Genomic DNA, 21,074 nt, shown 5'->3' on the forward strand with positions numbered 1-21,074 from the left:
GCTTTTGGCTACTGAACTAACCGGGAGCTGGACCTTGCAACTTCATTCAACAGGGCTTTCCTTATGCTTGTATGGAACCTCCAAGTCCAGAGCCAGTCTATCTAGATTCCTCAAAGGCCCACCTACTCTAGAGCTGAGCTAGGTGAGCCTTTGAGCCTGATCCAGGAGCCAGGCTCTTTTGTATGTTTTGATGCTCTTCTGTCCTACTGAAGGTTCTCAAGGACGGTAAGAAACACCACCTTGGTCTTCTCCAACCAACCGACCAACAACAACCACCACCTTCCAGAGCCCACGGCTCCCATCCTCCCAGAGCCCCGGTGAGCTGGAGATTTCAGACCCGGTTTGCCCAACGGATGGGAAGATGATGGCCTAGGGCCAGGGGTCTTGCACCATGAACGTCCAGCTGAGCTTGGAGAACGGTGGGGACATGTCCATCCAGGAGCAAGAGCTGATGCACAGCGACAGCCGGGCCCTGCACTCGGCCCTGCAGAGGCCGTCGCTGGTGGCCTCCGTCCTGGAGGGCAGCGAGTACCACCGGGCGGAGCACGCCCTGGCCACCACCTTGCACCCGGGGCTGGGCTTTGGCGGGGAGTCGCCCTCCGCCGGGGCGGGGAACAGCTACACCACCCTGACGCCCTTGCAGCCCCTGCACGAGAAGTTCCACCACCACCACCACCACCACCAGTGCCTCCCCATGGGGAACGTCATCGGCAGCTTCACCCTCATGCGGGAGGACCGGGGCCTGGGCGCCGGGGGGAACTTCTACAGCCCCTACCCCAAGGACATCGGCATGGGGCAGAGCCTGTCCTCCCTGCCCAGCCCGCAGCTGGGCCCCATGCACAACTATGCAGGCCACTCCTCCGCCCCCCTGGGCAACGAGAAGATGGTATTGGGCAACGGCTTCGAGGCGCACTCGGCCGCCATGTTTGGCAGGATGGAGCAGCACTTCTCCCGGGAGATGTCCCCCTCGCAGAACTCCACCATGGCCTCTCCCAACGCCATGGGCCAAACCCCCTACGGACACCCCCGGGCGGAGATGAACGCCCGGCCCAACCCGCCCATCGCCACCCAGACCACCGTCCTCTCCAGCCAGCTGGAGGAGATCAACACCAAGGAGGTGGCTCAGAGGATCATCGCGGAGCTCAAGCGCTACAGCATCCCCCAAGCCATCTTCGCCGAGAGGGTCCTCTGCCGGTCGCAGGGCACCCTCTCGGACCTCCTGAGGAACCCCAAGCCCTGGAGCAAGCTCAAGTCCGGGAGGGAGACCTTCAAGAGGATGTGGAGGTGGCTGCAGGAGCCCGAGTTCCAGAGGATGGCAGCTTTAAGGTTAGAAGGTAAGATAATTTTTGACCCCCACCCTCCCCCAGATGCAAGCAAGGGAAGCAAGCAAGGCTGGAACAATACAAGGAAGTGAGGAGGGGCTGTTGCCGCCCCCCCTCAAGGTCCTCGACAGACATGGCAACCCTATCTATCAAGGCTTCACAACCTCTTCAGGGCCACTGCCCCCCATAGCTGGCAACATTTCCCTCTTTTTAAGGGAAATTCCCTTATTCTGAATAGGATTCCTCACAAGAAAAGGGAAAAGTTGACATCTATGCTGCCCCCTCGGTTCCACAAACTCATCCCCTGTGTCTGCTACCCCAATAAAAGCGTTGTACAGAACAGCAGTTTGCATGACCCACAAAGGAAGATGGTAGCCCAATAAAATTCATTGACTCACCGAATTGTAGGGGAGCATAGGAGCCCATTCCTAGGGGGCCAAAATCCCTTCCGGCTGCCCCCCAATAAAATATTTGTGGTTTTTTTAAAATGATATTTTATTAAATTTTTAACAAGAAAAAAAGCTACAAAACGATAAACAAAAAACACAAGAAAAATACAAAAACCAAAATTTAACATAGAAAGAAATATAAAAATCCCTCTTTTTAATTTCTCACCGTTCATTTACTTATTTTCCTGACTTCCTCACACCTCCCTTTTTTGTATTCCATTTAAAAATTGGTTCAGCAAATTCATACCCTCTTAATTTACCCTTAATTATATATCCTCACATATTATAGCTTCAATTTTTCATCTAATATCAATCCATTCTTGCATATTCTTATTTTACCTTATTACTAGAACCACTTCATTTCATTTCAACGTCATTAACATTCAAAAATTTTACAGTGTTTCTGTAGATAGATTTTAAATTTCTTCCAGTCTTCTTCCACCAACTCTTCTCCCTGGTCTTGGATTCTGCCAGTCATTTCCGCCCCCCCCCCCAATAAAATATTTGAGGGGGCCAGCCCCCTCCCCAAGCTGACACACATTGCCATTCAAATGGTGTGTCGTTCATAATCTTGTGGTCGGTTATGTGGGTTGGGCCTTACCTAGGCCCCCCATTTTTTTAATTCAATTTGGCACCCCTGAGGGACCCCCTGGGGTCATCTAGTCCAACCCCCTGCAATGCAGGAATCTCAGCGAAAGCATCCATGACGGACAGCCATCCAGCCTCTGCTGAAAAACCTCCAAGGAAGGAGCGTCCAGCATCTCCCGAGGGAGTTCAAAAGAGGAACAATTAATTGCACATTTATTCGAAACCCAACCAAAACTATTTGGTTTAATTAAGTGAGCAGAAGGAATGAACTGGATCCAGCGCTATCGGCTTTCCAGAGCCTGTTGGGCGTTGGCGTCTCCTGGAGCCGCTGCTGCCCCCTTGCGCCTTAGCTCCCCACTAGGGAATCCCACCCCCCCATCCCTCCGGTGGCACTACCTACTTGGGAACCGCTGCTAACAGAGCCAGACCACCCATTAGGTGGAGTGAAGCCGCGTCCATTTCCGCTGGCAGCAGAAACCACCCTCTTGCTGAGTTTCACCCCATCAGTGGTGAAGACATGGCCGTAGCCTTGCTCAGTGCTCTTCCCTGGCTGAATTTGGCGACGGGGTTGCGTTCCAGCGTGCGGTGGAAGCCGTGGGGTGGGGGGGCAGTCGGGGGGCAGGCAGGAGACGGCACATTCCCATCTTGCTTCAGATGGCGAAATGCGATGGGCTGCCCCCAACTGCTCTAGGCAGGCCCTTGCATGGGAGTCGAGCATCGCTGGGCTCTCTAGGCCTGGCTGCTGAGACAACAGACCTGCCAAGGGTCTCCTCGAAGGAGGAACACCTTGGGCTTGGGGACGAAAGGAAGGACTTCTTCCTCACACAGAACACAATTAAACTGTGGAACTCACCGCCACAGGAGGCAGCTATGGCCACCCACTTTTGAATGAGGATTAGACAAATTCAGGAAGGAGGATGGGCTGTCAGTGGCTACCAGCCACAACAGCTGTGTGCTCCCTCCAGCGACGGAGGCAGATTTTGGGGAGTGTGACTGGTCCGCCCTCACCGGGTGCTGATCCAAGAGGGCACCGCGACAATGACTTTGAATGGAAGTTGAGAGGCAGGATCGGGCACCGAATTTTGGTGTTGCACAGGGCACCGCTGGAATTTGAAAGCCCCTCTGGAGAAGACCTGTTGCTGCGAATTGCAAGCACTCAGGTTGTGCTTTTGGGCTTCCAGTTGGAACATCAGGGTGCTGGACTAGATGGGAACCCTTGGGCCTCATCCAGCAGCATAGGCTCTCCTGATTTTTTTGATTTTTTTCCAGAGATCTTTATTGAAACTTAACGTATATACATAATAACCAAAATTCCCAATGATTCCCTCATATAAAATATAATATCTAAATTACAACAGCTGCATAATTATACACTTAATTATAAAACCCACCTCCCACCCTCTACTTCCCTCCACAGCAATTTGACTTCTTTATATTTCTTTCTACCTTTCCCCCTTGCATTCTACAATAAATTATTTTTGTTAAATTCTGATTTTTCCTTCTTTCTTTCTTTGTTTTGTTATTGCTTACATTTTTTATTCTAAGCCTATTAACATATCATTTTTAGAACAATATTTTGACATATAATCTTCAAAATACTTCCACTCCATTCTTAACTTTATAAGATTTATATCTTATAATTGAAGTTGATTTTGCCAATTCTATATATTCACTTAATTTACAAATCCACTCTTCCTTTGTTGGCATGTCCTGAGATAGGGAAATGGAAATCACAGCCAGGCTCTCCTGATGTCCTTATGGAACCTCCAGCTCCAAAGGCAGTCTAGCTAGATTTGTATGTTATCAGGGGCGTTGGCCATTGAGGGAAGAGGATGCTGGACTAAAGGGGCCCTCATTGGCCAGATCCAGCAGGTCTCTCCTGATGTCCTTACACTGAGAGACAGGACTGGGCTTGGAAGGAGGGCGGCATCCCAGCCTGGGTTACTGGGGGCATTCCGAAATCCTGCACCCAGCCTTCCAGGCCACAGGCTGGGATGGGTTGCCAGGGTGAAAAGATGGAGTCAAAGTCTTTTGGCGCCAGCCTGAATGTGCAAGCCACCAGGTTCGTCAGGCCCCTGGGATATCCCCAAGCTCCAGACCAGGTGTGGGGAACATCTGGCCTTCCAGATGTTGTTGAACTACAACGCCCATCTGCCCCAGCAAGCATGGCCAATGGCCAAGGAGGACATTGGGACCCTGAGCCCCACTGAGTGCCATTCCCCAGCCGCAGGCAAGGATCCGCACACGGCCATGGGCAAACCCAAGGGAAGTCCACGACGGTGGCGAGGAGATCGAACCCAGCGCTCCCTCCTCAGCCGGTTCTTTAGAGGCTGACCACAACACCAGGCTTCATTGGGGCCTGCAAAATGCCTCCGTGTGGGTGTTTGGGTGCTGGGCTGCAGCTCAGTGCCATCCCCCCCCCAGGCCTTGCAAACTGTCATTCACTCGCATGATCACAGAGAGGCGGGTGCAGATGGCTGAGTGTGGAAGTAAACCCTCACAGTTATTTTATATATATATTTAAAAAACGAAGAGAGGGGCGTGAGGGAGGAAAGAGCCAAAAGGTCACCATTATGGCGACTTCTTGAAAACTGTTAAGTCCTGAATATCGGAGTGCTGAATGAATAATCACCCTCTCAGATCCATTATTGTTGGGTAATATGAATCTCGGCTATTGATTAGGCTTTTTGCAATAGAGTCGGATCCAATATCTGTAAGAGTGGTTTGCTGGAGTTGGGGGGTTGGGGTAAGATTGCCCAATAAATAGGGAAATCTGTCCACAGATTCTTTGTGGTTATATTCCTGGTTTCCTTGTATTGTTCCGAGCCTCCCTCCAATATTTCCCCATGGCCTCTACTGGATGCTACTGCAAGCGTCGAATTGCCCCCTCCGAAAAATTTCCTTGCCACTAAACACACGTTGCTCTGTTCTTCTTCCGTGCCTCTAGCTCTCATGATTCAAGGGCAAACTGAGATGGATAATCTATTTAGAATAATAGCCACCCCCCAGCGTATCTAAAATATGGGAGCTGTTGGGTTTAGTAGGATGCTGTTTTTATATATACATATATGTAACAAAGAAAGAAAATTGGAGAAAGCTGTTAAAAGGAGATTTCATTTTACAATTCAGTTGCAGGGCTTGGGTAGTGATCCTAACCCTACTTACCTGGGAGTAATCCCCATTGAAATAAGTAGGGCTCACTTCTAAGAAGACAAGGTTAAGGTTTTGCCATATGGCTGTGATCCTGCTCAGACATCTTGGCTGGGAATAAGCCCTGTGTAGCAGAAGCAGCAGTGGTGGTGGTGGGAGCTTACCTTTGAGTAGACTTGCCCAGGATTGAAAGCAAAGCATTAAAAACTACACAGGATGTGTGGGGTGGTGTAATTTCTTCTGAGTAAACAGTTGGATGCACAAGGTGTTAAATTGTAGGGGTGGAAGGGGGTTCCCCTACGGTCATCTAGCTGAACCCCTTGCAATGCTGATTGTGTTGATTGTGGAATCCCCCGCAAGCTGCACTTTCCCAATTTAAAATTTGAAAGTTAATGTTGACATTAACGTCCCCAGATACACAAGCATATGCATTTGCACACCCATTACTTTTGCACTGCAAAATTCAGAAAAGTGCGAATTTTGAAGGACGGCTGTGTTTCAATTCGCACCTGGGTTTGGAAAATATGAATTAGGTAGGACTGCCTACAGTGCAGACGGAATCAGATATCTCTCCCCGTCCCTGTTCTTTATAGAGGAAAGCTAAAGTGTGTGGGGCTTTTTAGTTGAGACAAAAAACCGGTGATGAAGCGCAGGCAGGATAGAAATTTTAAAACTGTATGTAGTGTAGAAAAGGCAGAAGGCAGGGCAGAGAATTCTAGAGCTCTGGGTTAACCCATGAAACAGACGGTTGGAAGGTTTCGGGACAGACAAAAAGATAGCATCCTTCTTCATGCAACTAACAGTGAGCTTGAGGGATTTGGCGCCAGAAAACAGGATGATGGGCAGAAGTTTCGCTGGCCTTGTTGTTGTTGTTTAGTCGTTTAGTCGCGTCCGACTCTTCATGACCCCATGGACCAGAGCACGCCAGGCACTCCTGTCTTCCACTGCCTCCCGCAGTTTGGTCAAACTCATGCTGGTAGCTTCGAGAACACTGTCCAGCCATCTCGCCCTCCTCTGTCGTCCCCTTCTCCTTGTGCCCTCCATCTTTCCCAACATCAGGGTCTTTTCCAGGGAGTCTTCTCTTCTCATGAGGTGGCCAAAGTCTTGGAGCCTCAGCTTCACAATCTGTCCTTCCAGGGAGCACTCAGGGCGGATTTCCTTCAGAATGGATACGTTTGATCTTCTTGCAGTCCATGGGACTCTCAAGAGTCTCCTCTAGCACCATAATTCAAAAGCATCAATTCTTCGGCGATCAGCCTTCTTTATGGTCCAGCTCTCACTTCCATACGCTGGGTTTAATTGGGATTAAAAAATAATCATGACTGCAGGTCTGTCCACAACTCAGTTGAACGGCCATGTGCAGGCGCAGTCTACCCTCAAATAACCTCTATCCCCCCCCCATGGAGGAGGGGCTGTTGCCTTCATGGCCAACTTGTAAGCTTACTGCAAGCATCTGATTGGCCTGTGCTGGGAAGAAAGATGATGGACTTGATGGGGCTTCTGTGTCATTCAGGAGGGTTCTTGCTAGGTTCTTGAGACAGGCTTGGGTCCTCCTTTGTGGTTCAAAAAGCAAGGCAAAAGCATTTTTACGAGTACAGGCTACTCCCCATTTATGTGGGGGTTACATTCCCAGGCACCGCACATTTGAGTGAAATTGCGTATATTGGGAGCACCATTGAAAAAACTGCAGAAGCTCTCTGGAAACTCTTGAGAAACCCTTTTAAAAACCCAGCAGACTCCCTCCAAACCTCCTTTCCAGACTCCTTTCCAGACTCCCTCCAAACCTCCTTTCCAGACTCCTTACCAGACTCCCTCCAAACCTTCTTTCTCCAACTCTCCATAGGCCTCAAAGGTGCTCCTGGGATTGCACTTGCAAAGGCTCTTGGGATTGCTAGGCACAGTTTTCACACAATTTTTGCATGGGGGGGGGGCATGGGCGTTTCTGCCTCTTTAAGTGCCACTTCCAGGTTTGCAGCGATGCGCATGAACCCAGTTGCACGTGACTCAAATGCGCATGAATTGGGAGTTTCCTGTACCTGTAGAAATGTAGCAGGCAAGGGTGCCCCTTGGGACTGGTAGGGCAGAAAGCAGGGAGCCAGGCAGTAGGGGGCGCCAGAGCCAATGGCCAGGTGGAATCAGCTCACCCTAGTTCTTGCCACCCTCCTCTTAGCTGCTGAGTTCTCCAAGGGGCAACACAGAGACAAAGCTGAGCAGGAAGATAGCCAGGTGGGGGCTGACTGAGGTTGGTGGGGCAGCGCCCCACTTGCTCAAATGGACCCCCCCCCCTCTAATGGTAGCAGGGGTTAATGAATGCCAAAGAGGCATTTGCTGACCTGTAACAACGCAGACCACCAATGAAGGGGGACTTGAACCTGATATTTCACAGTTGCCTTCTGGCTTGCTTCCTTATAGCACTGCCTGCCAACTCCTGCCTCCCGCCACACCCCTCGCTGTTTTATCCTCACACGATGACCCTGTGAGGTAAGTTAGGCCAAGAGATAGTGGCTGCCCCCAAGGTCACATGTAGCAAAAGGCGAGTGGGGATTTGAACTCGGGTCCCCAAAGTCCTGGCGCAACACGCAGGCACTCGCGTGTTACCACCAAAAGACACACAGCAGAGCTGTTGCCCCTTTCACATTCCTTGTAATAGAATCCTATGGTGGGAAGGGACCCCCAAAGCTCATCTAGTCCAGCCCCCCGCAATGCCAAAACACAGCTAAAGAATCCCTGGCGGATGGCCAACAGACCTCTGCTCAAAAACCTCCAGCGAAGGAGAGACCACCATCTTCCAAGGGAGTCGGTTCCGCAGCCAAACAGCTCTTACCATCAGAGAGTTTAGTCAAAATCTCATTTCTTGTAATTTAAATACAGTGGACACTCGGGTTGCAAACGTGATCCGTGCGGGATGCACGTTCTCAACCCGCGTCTGCACGTCTGCACACTCACGGGTTGCGATCCGGCGCTTCTGCGCATGCGCAAAGCGCAATTTAGCAGTTCTGCGCAAGCACGACCACTGAAACCCAAAAATAACCCGTTCCAGTACTTCTGGGTTTCAGCGGTCTGCAACCCGAAAAAACGCAACCTGGAGGTGTTGTAACTGAGGTATGACTCTACACCATTTCAGGTCCTCACCTCCTGAGCAGGAGAAAGCAAGCTTTTTCCATCGTCCATGCGACAGCTCTTTAGATATCTGGAGATGGCTATCAAATCACCTCTCAGTCTCCCCTTTTCCAGGCTGAACAAACCCAGCTCCTTCAACCGTTCCTCATCAGGCTTGGTTTCCAGGCCTGTAATCCTCTTGGTCTCTCTCTCTGCACACATTCCAGGCCGTCCTTTTTTAAAAAATTGTGGTGCTCAGAACGGGACACAGTATTCCAGGTGGGGTTTGACCTTGGGTATTCAGGGCTCTTTTCCTGCAAATCCAGAACCAGAGTTGGGTCTGCCCAGCGCGCCAGATGAGCTCATGTCTGAGGAGAGGGAGGAGAGGGAGGAGAGACATCCCCCCCCCCCCCGTGGAAAGGATAGACCAAAGGAATCAATGTCTCTATACTTAGATATGCTGAGACACTGTTATTCTAATAATATTTCCCGCGTGGTGGCATGCCCTGTCAAAAGATGACCATAAACCTAGGCTTCACTCTGCTGACCATCACAAATGATATATAATGGCCAAGCATTGCCTTGATGGGAAATTAAAAAGGCGTCCTTTCCTTTCCTTTCCTTTCCTTTCCAAGATCACTTAGCTCGCCTTTAACCGATCCTGAATGTTGGCAGATCGAGGACAGATAAGAGGAAAGGCCTCTTCGCACATCACATAGTTGATCTGTGGATCTCTCCCCCACAAGAGGCAGCAATGGTCCCCAATTTGGATGACTTTAAAAGACGACTAGACAAATTCACGGAGGAGAGTAGGGCTAGTGGCGGCTGTTGTTGTTGTTGCTGTTTAGTCGTGTCCGCCTCTTCGTGACCCCCTGGACCAGAGCACGCCAGGCACTCCTGTCTTCCACTGCCTCCCACATCTTGGTCAAACTCATCCTGGTAGCTTCGAGAACACTGTCCCACCATCTCGTCCTCTGTCGTCCCCTTCTCCTTATGCCCTCCATCTTTCCCAACATCAGGGTCTTTTCCAGGGAGTCTTCTCTTCTCATGAGGTGGCCAAAGTCTTAGAGCCTCAGCTTCAGGATCTGTCCTTCCAGTGAGCACTCAGGGCTGAATTCCTTCAGAACAGATCAGTTGGATCTTCTTGCAGTCCATGGGACTCTCAAGAGTCTCCTCCAGCACCAGAATTCAAAAGCATCCATTCTTCGGCGATCAGCCTTATTTACGGTCCAGCTCTCGCTTCCATACATCACGACTGGGAAAACCAGAGCTTGAACTATACGGACTACTATGGCGGCTACTGGTCACCATGGCTGTGCTCTGTTCCCGCGGTCAGAGGCAGCGGTGCTTCTGAACTGTTGGAAATTGGGGGAGGGTAGAATGTCTCGCTTACCCGCAAAATTCAGAGAAGTGCAAATGTCAAAGGGTAGTTGTGTTGGTGAATTGTTTCGTAAGGTGTGGGTTTGGTAGGTTTTCAGCCAGCATGGTGTAGTGGTTAAGAGTGGTGGACCTGTAATCTAGTGAACCGGGTTCGCGTCTCCGCTCCTCCACATGCAGCTGCTGGGTGACCTTGGGCCAGTCACACTTCTCTGAAGTCTCTCAGCCCCACTCACCTCACAGAGTGTTTGTTGTGGGGGAGGAAGGGAAAGGAGAATGTTAGCCGCTTTGAGACTCCTTTGGGTAGTGATAAAGCGGGATATCAAATCCAAACTCTTCTTCTTCTTCTTCTTCTTCTTCTTCTTCTTCTTCTTCTTCTTCTTCTTCATCCCCCTGCCAAGACAGGAAACTCTCCATGAAGGAGAGACCCACACAGTCCATGTCAAACAGCTTGTAGCTTCAATAAGTTCTTCTCATGTTTGTTTAAATCATTCTTCCAGGAAGCGGACCCCTCGGCGTCCCAAATTCTACCCTTCTTAATGCCGAGCTGAAATCGTTCTCTGCTGGGTCTCACCTTCTGAAACAGCAGTGGGCGGTTTTGTTCCATCCTCTCCTTACTTATTTATAAGACTATTTATAAACCACCAACTCTTTAAAAAAGGCAAGCATGGCAGTGTACAATCAAACCATTACAGAAACATCGTAAAATGAAGAAAATCATAAATACGAAGAAAATCACTGAATGATAAAAAATAAAAATCTCTAGAAACCCCATTAGGATGAGAGATGTTGATGGGCTCTGTGCTGAGTGTGAGATTAGAATCTGCATCTTCCCAATTCTAGTCTGATACTCTGACCACTGCACTGCACTGCCGTAAAGATAAGCTAGAAATTTGGGGCAGTTCTTGTGTGAAATTTCAGGAGCCAGAGCAAAGAGAGTCTGCGGCAAGTGCCAGGCTGAGAGCTTTACAAAAATTGTTCTTATTAGAGAGGTTTTTAAATAGTCTTTAGCGGCTTCCTGTTTATTATGGCATAAGCTTTTCTGAGGTGCATGAAGTATGTGTATAGTACACACACACATATACACACACACAAATACATACCATAAAATAAAATAAAATCAGTTTAATCTGTGGAAAGCTTACATATTCCCAGTGACCAGATATTCCAGCAGACACTGGTGACAGAACAGAATTTTCCTGCTTATATATCTGTGGTTGTTGATTTTTAAACGAATATCCTGCGTTAACTTGCCAAAACCACAACCCTGGGCAGCTAAAAATGCAAAAGAAATAAATAATAGTTTAAAGCAAAAATTCAAAACAACTAAATGCATCAGGGGAAAAACAAACGCGATGAACTCCAAAAGATTTGCCCAACAGCACCAAGAAGACCACCAGCTACTCTCAAATAAACCCCAGTTTTAAGTCAGAGAAGATTGGCTTTGATGGTGTTCATAAACAGATAGAATTAAACTCGCTGACAGGTTATAGTTTTGCCAACACTGTCTTTCGCTGTCATTTCTGCACTGCAGAAGGCTGGATTAGATGATCCTTGGCAGTGGCAGACCTTGGGTCTCAAACTGAACTGCAAAATTCAGCCCCCGCCTCTCACACTCCATTCTATATCACAGTTGTGGCGCCCCCTGCAGTGCCCCTGAGGCTCTGCACCCAGTGCGACCGAACAGGTTGTGCTCCCCTAAATCCGCTTCTGTCCTTGGGGTCCCCTCTACGATTCTACGATTCTATAAATCAAAAACATTTTCAGTGGGTGACAAAATGGTCAGCACCGCAGGTGCCTGTCTGATTTAAGTGGGAAGGGTATATTCCCAATTACTGGTGCCATTTTGTTAAAAGCTCACATAGTCCATGCAACAGCCTTTCAAATATTTGGCTATCATGTAACTTTGCTCGGCTAGACATATTGAATTCCCTCCAACACGGATGCTGAAAATACCGTAATCAGACAAGGTTCCTATATTATCCTGTTAGAGATAGCAATGTTATTCCCGGGCACAGACTGTGGTTTCTGGTTCAACCAAGGTGTGAACAGTGTTTGGCTCACACCACATGCCCTTAACCACCAGCCTCTTGTAAACTCCAACTGCTCGTTGGAAAGCGTGTTAGAAAATTGAATGGCTGATGTTTATCCATAGCTTAATCCTGAATTGCGAAGGCTGGATAGTTCTTTAAAAAAGCCAGGTTTCTAATGGCCACGCGGTACCATAGTCCTGGAGACTGCCATATGTTATTTAGACAGGAGATGGCTTTTCAGAGTGCAGGTCCTTACCACTGGTGCCCAATCACGTCACAGACTCCAACTTTGCATAGATTTGGTGGGGGGGTGGGGAGATGGAAAAGAAGAAAAAAATAACCCTCCTCATTGTGGATCACTGCTTAAAGTCTCTCTCTCGTCTTCCCAGCACAGATTAGGAATTAACTTTGCACAGTTGATGTACAATGCCTAATGTGGGCAGATTTCAAAGCTAGAAGAGTGTTTGTGCTTTTGATATTGTTATTGTTGTTGTTGAGACGTTTAGTCATGTCCGCCTCTTTGTGACCCCCTGGACCAGAGCATGCCAGGCCCTCCTGTCTTCCATTGCCTCCCGCAGTTTGGTCAAACTCATGCTGGTAGCTTCGAGAACACTGTCCCACCATCTCGTCCTCTGTCGTCCCCTTCTCCTTGCGCCCTCCATCTTTCCCAACATCAGGGTCTTTTCCAGGGAGTCTTCTCATGAGGTGGCCAAAGTCTTGGAGCCTCAGCTTCACGATCTGTCCTTCCAGTGAGCACTCAGGGCTGATTTCCTTCAGAATGGAGAGGTTGGATCTTCTTGCAGTCCATGGGACTCTCAAGAGTCTCCTCCAGCGCCAGAATTCAAAAGCATCCATTCTTCGGTGATCAGCCTTCTTTATGGTCCAGCTCTCACTTCCATACATCACTACTGGGAAAACCATAGCTTTAACAATACAGATCTTTGTCGGCAAGGTGATGTCTCTGCTTTTGATATTACACACACAGAGAGGCCCAAAAATCTGTTAAAACTGACAGCACAAAAACATACCTTTCCTGTGCTGGGTGTGCAGGGACAAGGCCTCACAATTTCTGTGTGTCACCCTAGTGCTCATTCGCATCCATCCCCCTAACCAAGAAAACCAGCTTCAAAGTACCCAGAGGTGAGGCTGAAACCTGATTGACAAGTCTCGTTCATTAAAAAAATCCTCAGACTCTTAAGAGGCAAAATGGGACAGCAAATGTCCGTGGTAAATCAGAACACACAGTCGAGCTTTAATTCCTCACCAACACCCAATTTATCCAGCATATTTTTGGCATTTCTGTTCTTGGGGTGCTTAATTTATCTTTGTGACAACCCTGCAAGGTTAAAGCTGAGGCAGAGCGCCTACTAGAAAGGACCCCTGGACTATGGAACTCACTGCCACAGGACGGCCACTGATGTAAATGGCTTTAAAAAAAGGATTAGACAAATTTATAAAGTCAGAGGCAGCAATGCTCCTGAAGACCAGTTTCTGGAAGCCACAAGAGAGTAGACAGCTGCTCTTGGGCTCCGATCCTGCTTGTACCTGGTCGGCCGCTGTGAGAACAGGATGGCCCACTGGTCTGATCCAGCAAGCAGGGCTCTTCTTCTGCTCATATGAGAGTGACTGGCTCAAGGTCACCCAAGGCCAAATGAAAATTTGAACTCTGGTCTCCCCAGACCCAAGCTGACCCTCTAACCGCTGCAACCATGCTTCCAGCCAGCCTGTCTCTTTCCAAACACTGGGTGCATTTAGACTTTTGAAAGACAACCAACACAGCAGCTTTTCATTCCTACTCAATGCTGGCACATCTCCTTTCAGCAACCAGATTTTTAAACACCAGGCCGCCGTTTCCCGCCCCCTCTCTCGACGGCATCCTTCGGTGACCCTCCCTGGCACCCTGGGTGTCTCCACCACGCTCCGTTTCCCCCTGCGCGAGTGCCATTTCCCTGGCAGAGCAAGGGGCCTCGTCACCTGCGCCGGCAGAGAGCGACCGCTGGCTTGTTAGGAGCTAATGAAGCTGTCACGGGGTGATGGATCCATCAGAAGGACGGTCACGCGCTGGGATGTCCAAGGGGGCCCAGGCAAGCCAGCGGACGCGTTGTGTCTCTTTCCCGAAGCAGCAGGAAGTTCCAAGGCAGCGTTTGGAAGTGGGCTTTCCTGGGAGGGAGGGAGGGAGGGAGGGAGGGAGGGAGGGAGGGAGGGAGGGAGAGAGGGAGGGAGGGAGGAACAGCAGTGAAGCTGCGTGAGGAACGAGCCCATCCCGGTGCCTCCCGTTGATTTGGGGAAGAGATCATTTGCCCCTCCTTTAAAAACCAGCACTGCCTCTATGCTACGCAAGGTGCGACTTACAAGCGAGTCCCACCACTAGGTCTTACTGTCAGGCAGGGATGGTGGGGAGGGAGAAATTGGCTTGCACTTCCCGAAAACAACGCACGAACCAAAACACATCGATGCTTTGAAATTTGCACTTCTCTGAATTTTGCAAGGCAGTCCTCCTGCCCCAAAATAGAGTCGTGTGTGTGCTGTAAGATGCCATATATTCGGGGAACATAGAGAATTATTTGCTTGCGAAAAGGAAGGGGAAAATGGGAGAAATTTGCACTAAAGCACTCGACAAATTTTTAGCAGGGGTTTTTTTTTCATTTGTTTGTTGCAAACTGATGTGGAAATGCAGGAAACTGAAATGAGTTAAGTAAGAAAAATTAAAAATTACCGATTTGTCCGTTCCCACCTCAGGCCAGGGCTGTTTTCTAGGACTGGCTGGATGATAATGCCAGTGGTATAAAGAGGTAAAAGAACACTCTTTTTAATTTTACAAATGGGAGTTTGTAATGGGAGGACAAGTGTCAAAGGAAGCAATGAGAACATTTGTGTAGAAAAGTGATTTTAAGCATGCACACACACATACTGCAAGCAAAACACACAATTATAACTATTTTTATTTTACGAATGGTCAACGAATTTACTTAAATTTTAGTCCATTGTCCTTTTAACCCTGAGACTGACTCAGTTTTAAAAGAAAGTTTAAATCCTGTGCATTTCCCCCCAAACCTCAGGATTGGTGACTGACTTATTTCTATTTTATTTTTAATCACAGCTCTCCCCATGGCTCTCTAAAAGCTTAACACTTCGTTTGTTAAAAGCAGAGAGTTTGAGTGAAGGAGGCATCTTAAAAGTACAATTTGCTTTTTTTTTAATAAAAAAAGAAGCAGCCACCCATTGCTTTTTTAGAAGAGAAAGGCTCCCTTTAACGATTTTTAAGACATCCCCCTTTGTAGCGACACCACCGGCCTCAAAATCATTGCCCCAAAATTAAAAGCAGGTGTGCTCTTAACACTTGGCCTGCCTTTTCACAAAAACCAGCCAAGAGCGGTTCTGGGCAGGCTTCCTTAGAATTAAACTCCAATAAACCCAGTTGGGGCTTACTCCTGAGTAAACAGGCAGAAGCACAGCTCTCTTTAAGCTTTAATCAATCCCTTTAACCGCGCCAAGTTCTCAGGATTTCGTCAATAGATTATTAGAGGGGGCAGCGGGGATGTATTTTAAATGGAGCGGCAGTCAGTGTTGGATCGGGCCCCATCCTAATGAGCAATGGGGGGGGTAGGACCGTTTGGATTCTGCACATTCGGTTCAGTTGGGCCAGGCCTGCTGTGACATGATGGAGCGCTTGAACATATTAGCGCAAGCAAGCGTGAATGTCAAGATTCGGGGACGTTTTCCTGATGGGTCGGCCATGTTGTCGAGAGCCCAACTGCACGGCGATTGGCTATTAATATCATGGTGGCCGCAGAAGCATTTCCCATTGTCCAGGGTCTTTGTGTGTGTGCAAAAAGCTCAGTTAAAAAGTCTGGGCAATCTCCTGTTCCCCCTCCACGCAGAATCGAGCAGCTGTTTGGGGTGGGGCGGTAGGGGAAGGCAAACCGTTCTATTCTGCCCCCCCCCGCCCTCGACCTACTGAGGGACTTCATATAAGGGGAAGTCATTGATTTTATTTTCTGCGGCAGACACAGTCACAAGCTAGCAAGCAGTGTGCTCCCCCAGAATCCCCTCTGTTCCGTTCCCCAGGGTGTTTTGTTCTGCAAAGCAAAACATTGATTTTCCCCCCTGTTTTGAATGGCCCAAAATTGCCCCTTTTTGGTTTTAACCCTGTGCCCAAAATGTGCATGTTTGTGTTTGGAGGAAGGGGGGAGAAGAGAGAGAGAGATTAAATTTCTGGATTTTCCCACCTCCAGTTTGACCCAATTGTTGTTGGGATGCACAAACAGATCAGTGCCTCTCCTGAAGTTGTTGGACTCTAATTTCCACCCAGGGCAAATGAGACTTGGAGTTAATGGATACAGGAGAAATTTGGTTCAGATTTTAAAGCAAATCTCCCTAAATCACACTGACATGTGTATTGAAACATAGCGATCCTTTGATGGTCACAGTTCTCTGAATTTTGTGATGTGGTTCTGCAACCAAATAATGTGTAGGAGAACGCATACGTTGTGGAGGAAAGAGTGTTAAAAAACGCATATATATTTGTGAAAAGAGCATGCAGAAAAATGCATCAGCCTGGGGGGAAATCGCTTGCAAAAGCATCCGTATTTGGCAAAAATGGCATACAAAAACAGGCTCATTAGGAGAAATGAAAACACTGCTGAATTTTCGTAAGGACCTTTTTAAAGAAATCTGCAAAAAGTTGCAGAAATGGGACAAAGGACAATTGAATAGAAAGTGAACTTAACAGACTCGGGATTCGCTGCTTGTAGTCCAACAAAAGGGGAGGGGGCACAGAGTTTTCCATCTCTGTTGTAAATCTCTCTCAAGAATATTTTATAACCCCTCCCCCCCCCAAAGAAAGTGCATGGTTCTGACATTTAGAGGACTGGACACACTGTTCCATCTGCTTGGAGAAAGTTTAAGTAAGTGATACAAACCACATTCAATAGAGAAATCATAAAAATAAAAATAAAAATAGGAAGAATAATCTGAGCTGGATGGGCAGGTGGCTGATCACTTGGCAGCCGCAAAGGGGACTGTTGGCTATTTTTAAATTTCTAACAGAATCAGCATGATGGGCATGGGGAGAGAAATTCAACTCTGTTCTCATTTAAAGCCAATTCTATCAAAGCTGTACTTTTGCAAACAATGCACAAACCAGAACATAGCCATCTGTCAAAATTTAAGGTAAAGGACCCCTGACTATTAGGTTCAGTCGTGGCCGACTCTGAGGTTGCGGCGCTCATCTCGTTTTACTGGCCGAGGGAGCCGGCGTACAGCTTCCGGGTCATGTGGCCAGCAGGACTAAGCTGCTTCTGGCGAACCAGAGCAGCACATGGAAACGCCTTTTACCTTCCCGCCGGAGCAGTACCTATTTATCTACTTGCACTTTGACGTGCTTTCAAACTGCTAGGTTGGCAGGAGCAGGGACCAAGCAATGGGAGCTCACCCCGTCGCGGGGATCCGAACTGCCGACCTTCTGATCAGCAAGTCCTAGGCTCTGCGGTTTAACCCACAGCGCCACCTGCATCCAGAACATAGCCATCTGTCAAAATTCACAAGTACCCAAATTCTCCAGCAGTGCTCTCCAAACAAAAATGCATCTATTAGGGCAAAGTGGGCATACAGATGAGGGTATTAGTGAAAAGAACATGTATATATTCATTATATTGGGGGAAGATGGAAAAATGTGTGCATTAGTCAAAACTTCACACGAAGACGTGTTCGTTAGAAGGAATTCGCACACAAATGCTGGTGAATTCTCAGGAGGATGAAAAATAAAGAAATCCGCAAATTGCTGCAAAATGTGGAGAAACTGAATTTAACATTGGGGGAAAATGAGAAAGTGGGAGAACCGAAACGGACAATCTTCATGGGGCCTCACACAAATTGCTGCATGAGCAGATGGGGTCCAAGTGTGTGGCTGCCTTGCTGCAAGATTCAGGCCCCATCCTCACGATCCGTTTAGAGCAGAATCACGCCACTTTTGCAGTCATGGCTTCCCTCCCTCAAAAAAAAGTGGGAACTGTAGTTTAAGGGTGCCAAGGGTTGTGAAACCACCCTGTCCTCCTCACAGAGCTATGGTTCCCAAAGTGGTTTAAAGATCAACCCCTCTTCCCAGGGAACTCTGGGAACTGTAGCTCTGTGTGAGGGGGGATGGGTCTCCTAACAGGTCTCCACATCATGAGCAAACTACAGTTCCCAGGATTCTTTGGGGGAGGAGCTGTGACTGTTTTAAGTGGGATGACGCTGCTTTAAGTTTAAAGTGCAGATGGCGCCTTGTTCATGAAGGATGCAGCTTTTAGATGGAGTCTCTCCAACCAGACACAGGCATCACCTCCAAAAAAGCAGAGCCCAAATAATCAGAGACCCGAGTCTCCAGCATGCCTGGCCTGTCAGTTTCTGGACAACCCTGCTTGTCCGTTTCCCACACCAATATCAGGCCCAAGCCCTGCTCCAGATTCACCTGGCAGCGCAAGCTTACGTGGAATTGCCATTGAGAGGTTCCTCTGGTCCTGCTTCCCCCTAACCCAGCGGTTCTCGACCTGTGGGTGCCCAGATGTTGTTGGACTACAACTCCCATCACCCCTAGCTAGCAAGGCCAGAGCTCAGGGAGGATGGGAGTTGTGGTCCAACAACATCTGGGGACCCACAGGTTGAGAACCGCTGCGGCCTAACCTGTGCGCTTGCTTCTGCGACCCTGGATATTTTCTGCCTAGCCCATCCATCGGCAGACGGTTCAAAAAAGGCAAACATTTCACTCACTATTACTCAGGGGAGATGTTTTTCTCCCTCTCTCGTAACTCTGGGAACCAGGGGGACAGCCAACGAAGCTGAACAGGACAGAGGAAAGAAATAACTTGTTCGTGCAACATGTAGTTGAACTGGGGAAATCACTTAAAAGAGAACTGGGCACGTTTACGGATGAGTAATGTGGATTATAGCTAGCCATGATGGCTCTGCTCTGACTCCATAGTTGCTTCTGAATGCCAGTAGCTGAAAACCACAGGAAGGGAGAATAGCTCTTGTGTTTGGGCCCTGTTTGTGGGGTTCCCCTTTGGGGCATCTGTCTGGCCACCGCGAAAACAGGATGCTGGACTCGACAGGCCACGGGCTTGATCTATTATGTTTTGTATAAACGTTTTCCTCCCTCAGTGGCTTTGCTAGGTAAAGGTAAAGGGACCCCTGACCGTTAGGTCCAGTTGTGGCCAACTCTGGGGTTGTGGCGCTCATCTCGCTTTATTGGCCGAGGGAGCCGGCGTACAGCTTCCGGGTCATGTGCCCAGCATGACTAAGCTGCTTCTGGCGAACCAGAGCAGCGCATGGAAACGCCGTTTACCTTCCCGCTGGAGCGGTACCTATTTATCTACTTGCACTTTGAGGTGCTTTCGAACTGCTAGGTGGGCAGGAGCAGGGACCGAGCAACGGGAGCTCACCCCGTCGTGGGGATTCGAACCGCCGACCTTCTGATCGGCAAGTCCTAGGTTCTGTGGTTTAACCCACAGCGCCGCCCACGTCCCCAGTGGCTTTGCTAGCTCTCCCCTAAAATAATAGGCAGTCGCCCCCACTCCGTGTTTCCCAAAGAGCGAGGGGATGGGGTCCCCGTCTCGTTTTTTCCTCGGTGCAGGCGTGCCGCCGTTCCCTCCCAGCAAGGGTTAATGCAGCTGGCGTAGCTTGGATCTGATCAATATTTTCTATCAGCGTGCAGGCAGTGGAGAGGCAGGGGGTGGAGGTGGGGAGCTGAGCTGAGCCCACTCAGGGAAGATGTGGAGAGGGAAGGAGGAAGACGGGAGAGTGAAGGGGGCTTGTCACGTTTCAGGGCCGCAAGGCAGATACGCCATACAGATTAGGGCTTCTTCAAAAAATGAAATAAAATGAAAAGCCTCGTCGCTTCGTGCCAAAAGACATTTTATTATTATTATTATTATTATTATTATTATTATTATTATTAAATTTCATTTCTTCCCTTCTCTCTCTGGTACCTCTGATCTGGGACTGTCCCATCTCTGCTGTTTTGTTTTCTTTTATAATTGATCTGATTTGAAATATTTGCATGCTGACTGTAAGGAGTAGGAGAGGGTCTTGTGGGACGGCATACGATTCGGATATAATACGGAGGTGTGAACTTGTGACTGGGTTGTCGCCAGTGCTATTCAGAAGAGATCCACTGAAATTCGTCCCCGTTAACTTAGTTTCGTAAATATCGGTGGGTCTGCTGTAAGCAGAACTTAATTTGATATCTGTTATCCACGTTTTATAATCCCCCTTTTCCTAATTTCGTCCATCTACCTCTGCCCTGGGACCTGCCACAGCTGCAATCTGATTTGCATTTGTCCCATTTAAAATCTTTTTTGGACACTTTTATAAGGAGGTGGGTGAGGCAGCGAGGGAGATCCCAATTGCGTTGTACACTTAACATATAATAAAATGTTTAGAAAGCAGGAAAAAGTAAACCACAAACATCCCCCCCCCAAAAAAAACCCAGCGCAAGACCACAACAAAGGCCATCAGGCAGACAAGCAAAGCTGTTAATGAATTAAGACTGTTTTTTAAAAAAAGTTAATTGTTTGGTGTTTTTTGCTCCCATTGCTAGTGAGTTTTCTTTTCTTTTTATTTGGTTCATTATTTGGAGCACAATTTAAAAATTAAAAATAAAAGACCCAAAGCAGCTGTAAAAAAAAATGAGAGGGAAAATGTAACATGGTATAAAAATAATAATAGACATAATTAAGGACGACAGCAAAGGAAGATAAGGAGGTGCTATATACCAGGTCAGATCCTTGGTCCATCTAGTTCAGTATTGTCAACACTGGCAGGCAGCACAAAGTGGCTGCTAGACTGAGCAACGGCCCTCCCTTGAAAAGCAAAGCAAGTTTCTAGTCCTCAAGTGCTGCCTCAAACAGGAACATACAAAGCTTGCTGCTTTATGCTGCGTTAGACCCCTGGTCCACCTAGCTCAGTACTGTTGATATAAACGATATCTTTATTGTCATTGTCCCATGCAGAACAATGAAATTGAAAAACTACATAAAACATTCAAAAACCCCTAAAAACTCTGAAACCCCATTTTA

The 21,074-nt window shown here is 48.3% G+C and overlaps 1 protein-coding gene across 1 annotated transcript in view; it reads left to right on the forward strand.

Moving 5' to 3' along the window:
• LOC309329920 (hepatocyte nuclear factor 6-like) overlaps positions 1 to 21,074 on the forward strand; it is a 32,272-nt gene that overhangs the window by 1,364 nt on the left and 9,834 nt on the right. Inside the window, exon 2 of the mRNA XM_081841151.1 lies at positions 213 to 1,334. Coding sequence (XP_081697277.1) covers positions 392 to 1,334 — 943 coding nt within the window. The 5' untranslated portion in view covers positions 213 to 391. The remainder of the gene's footprint in view (positions 1 to 212; positions 1,335 to 21,074) is intronic.

Source organism: Podarcis erhardii (genome assembly GCF_964252035.2).
Source record: "Podarcis erhardii genome assembly, chromosome: 15".
In the NCBI taxonomy this organism is placed as follows: Eukaryota; Metazoa; Chordata; class Lepidosauria; order Squamata; family Lacertidae; genus Podarcis; species Podarcis erhardii.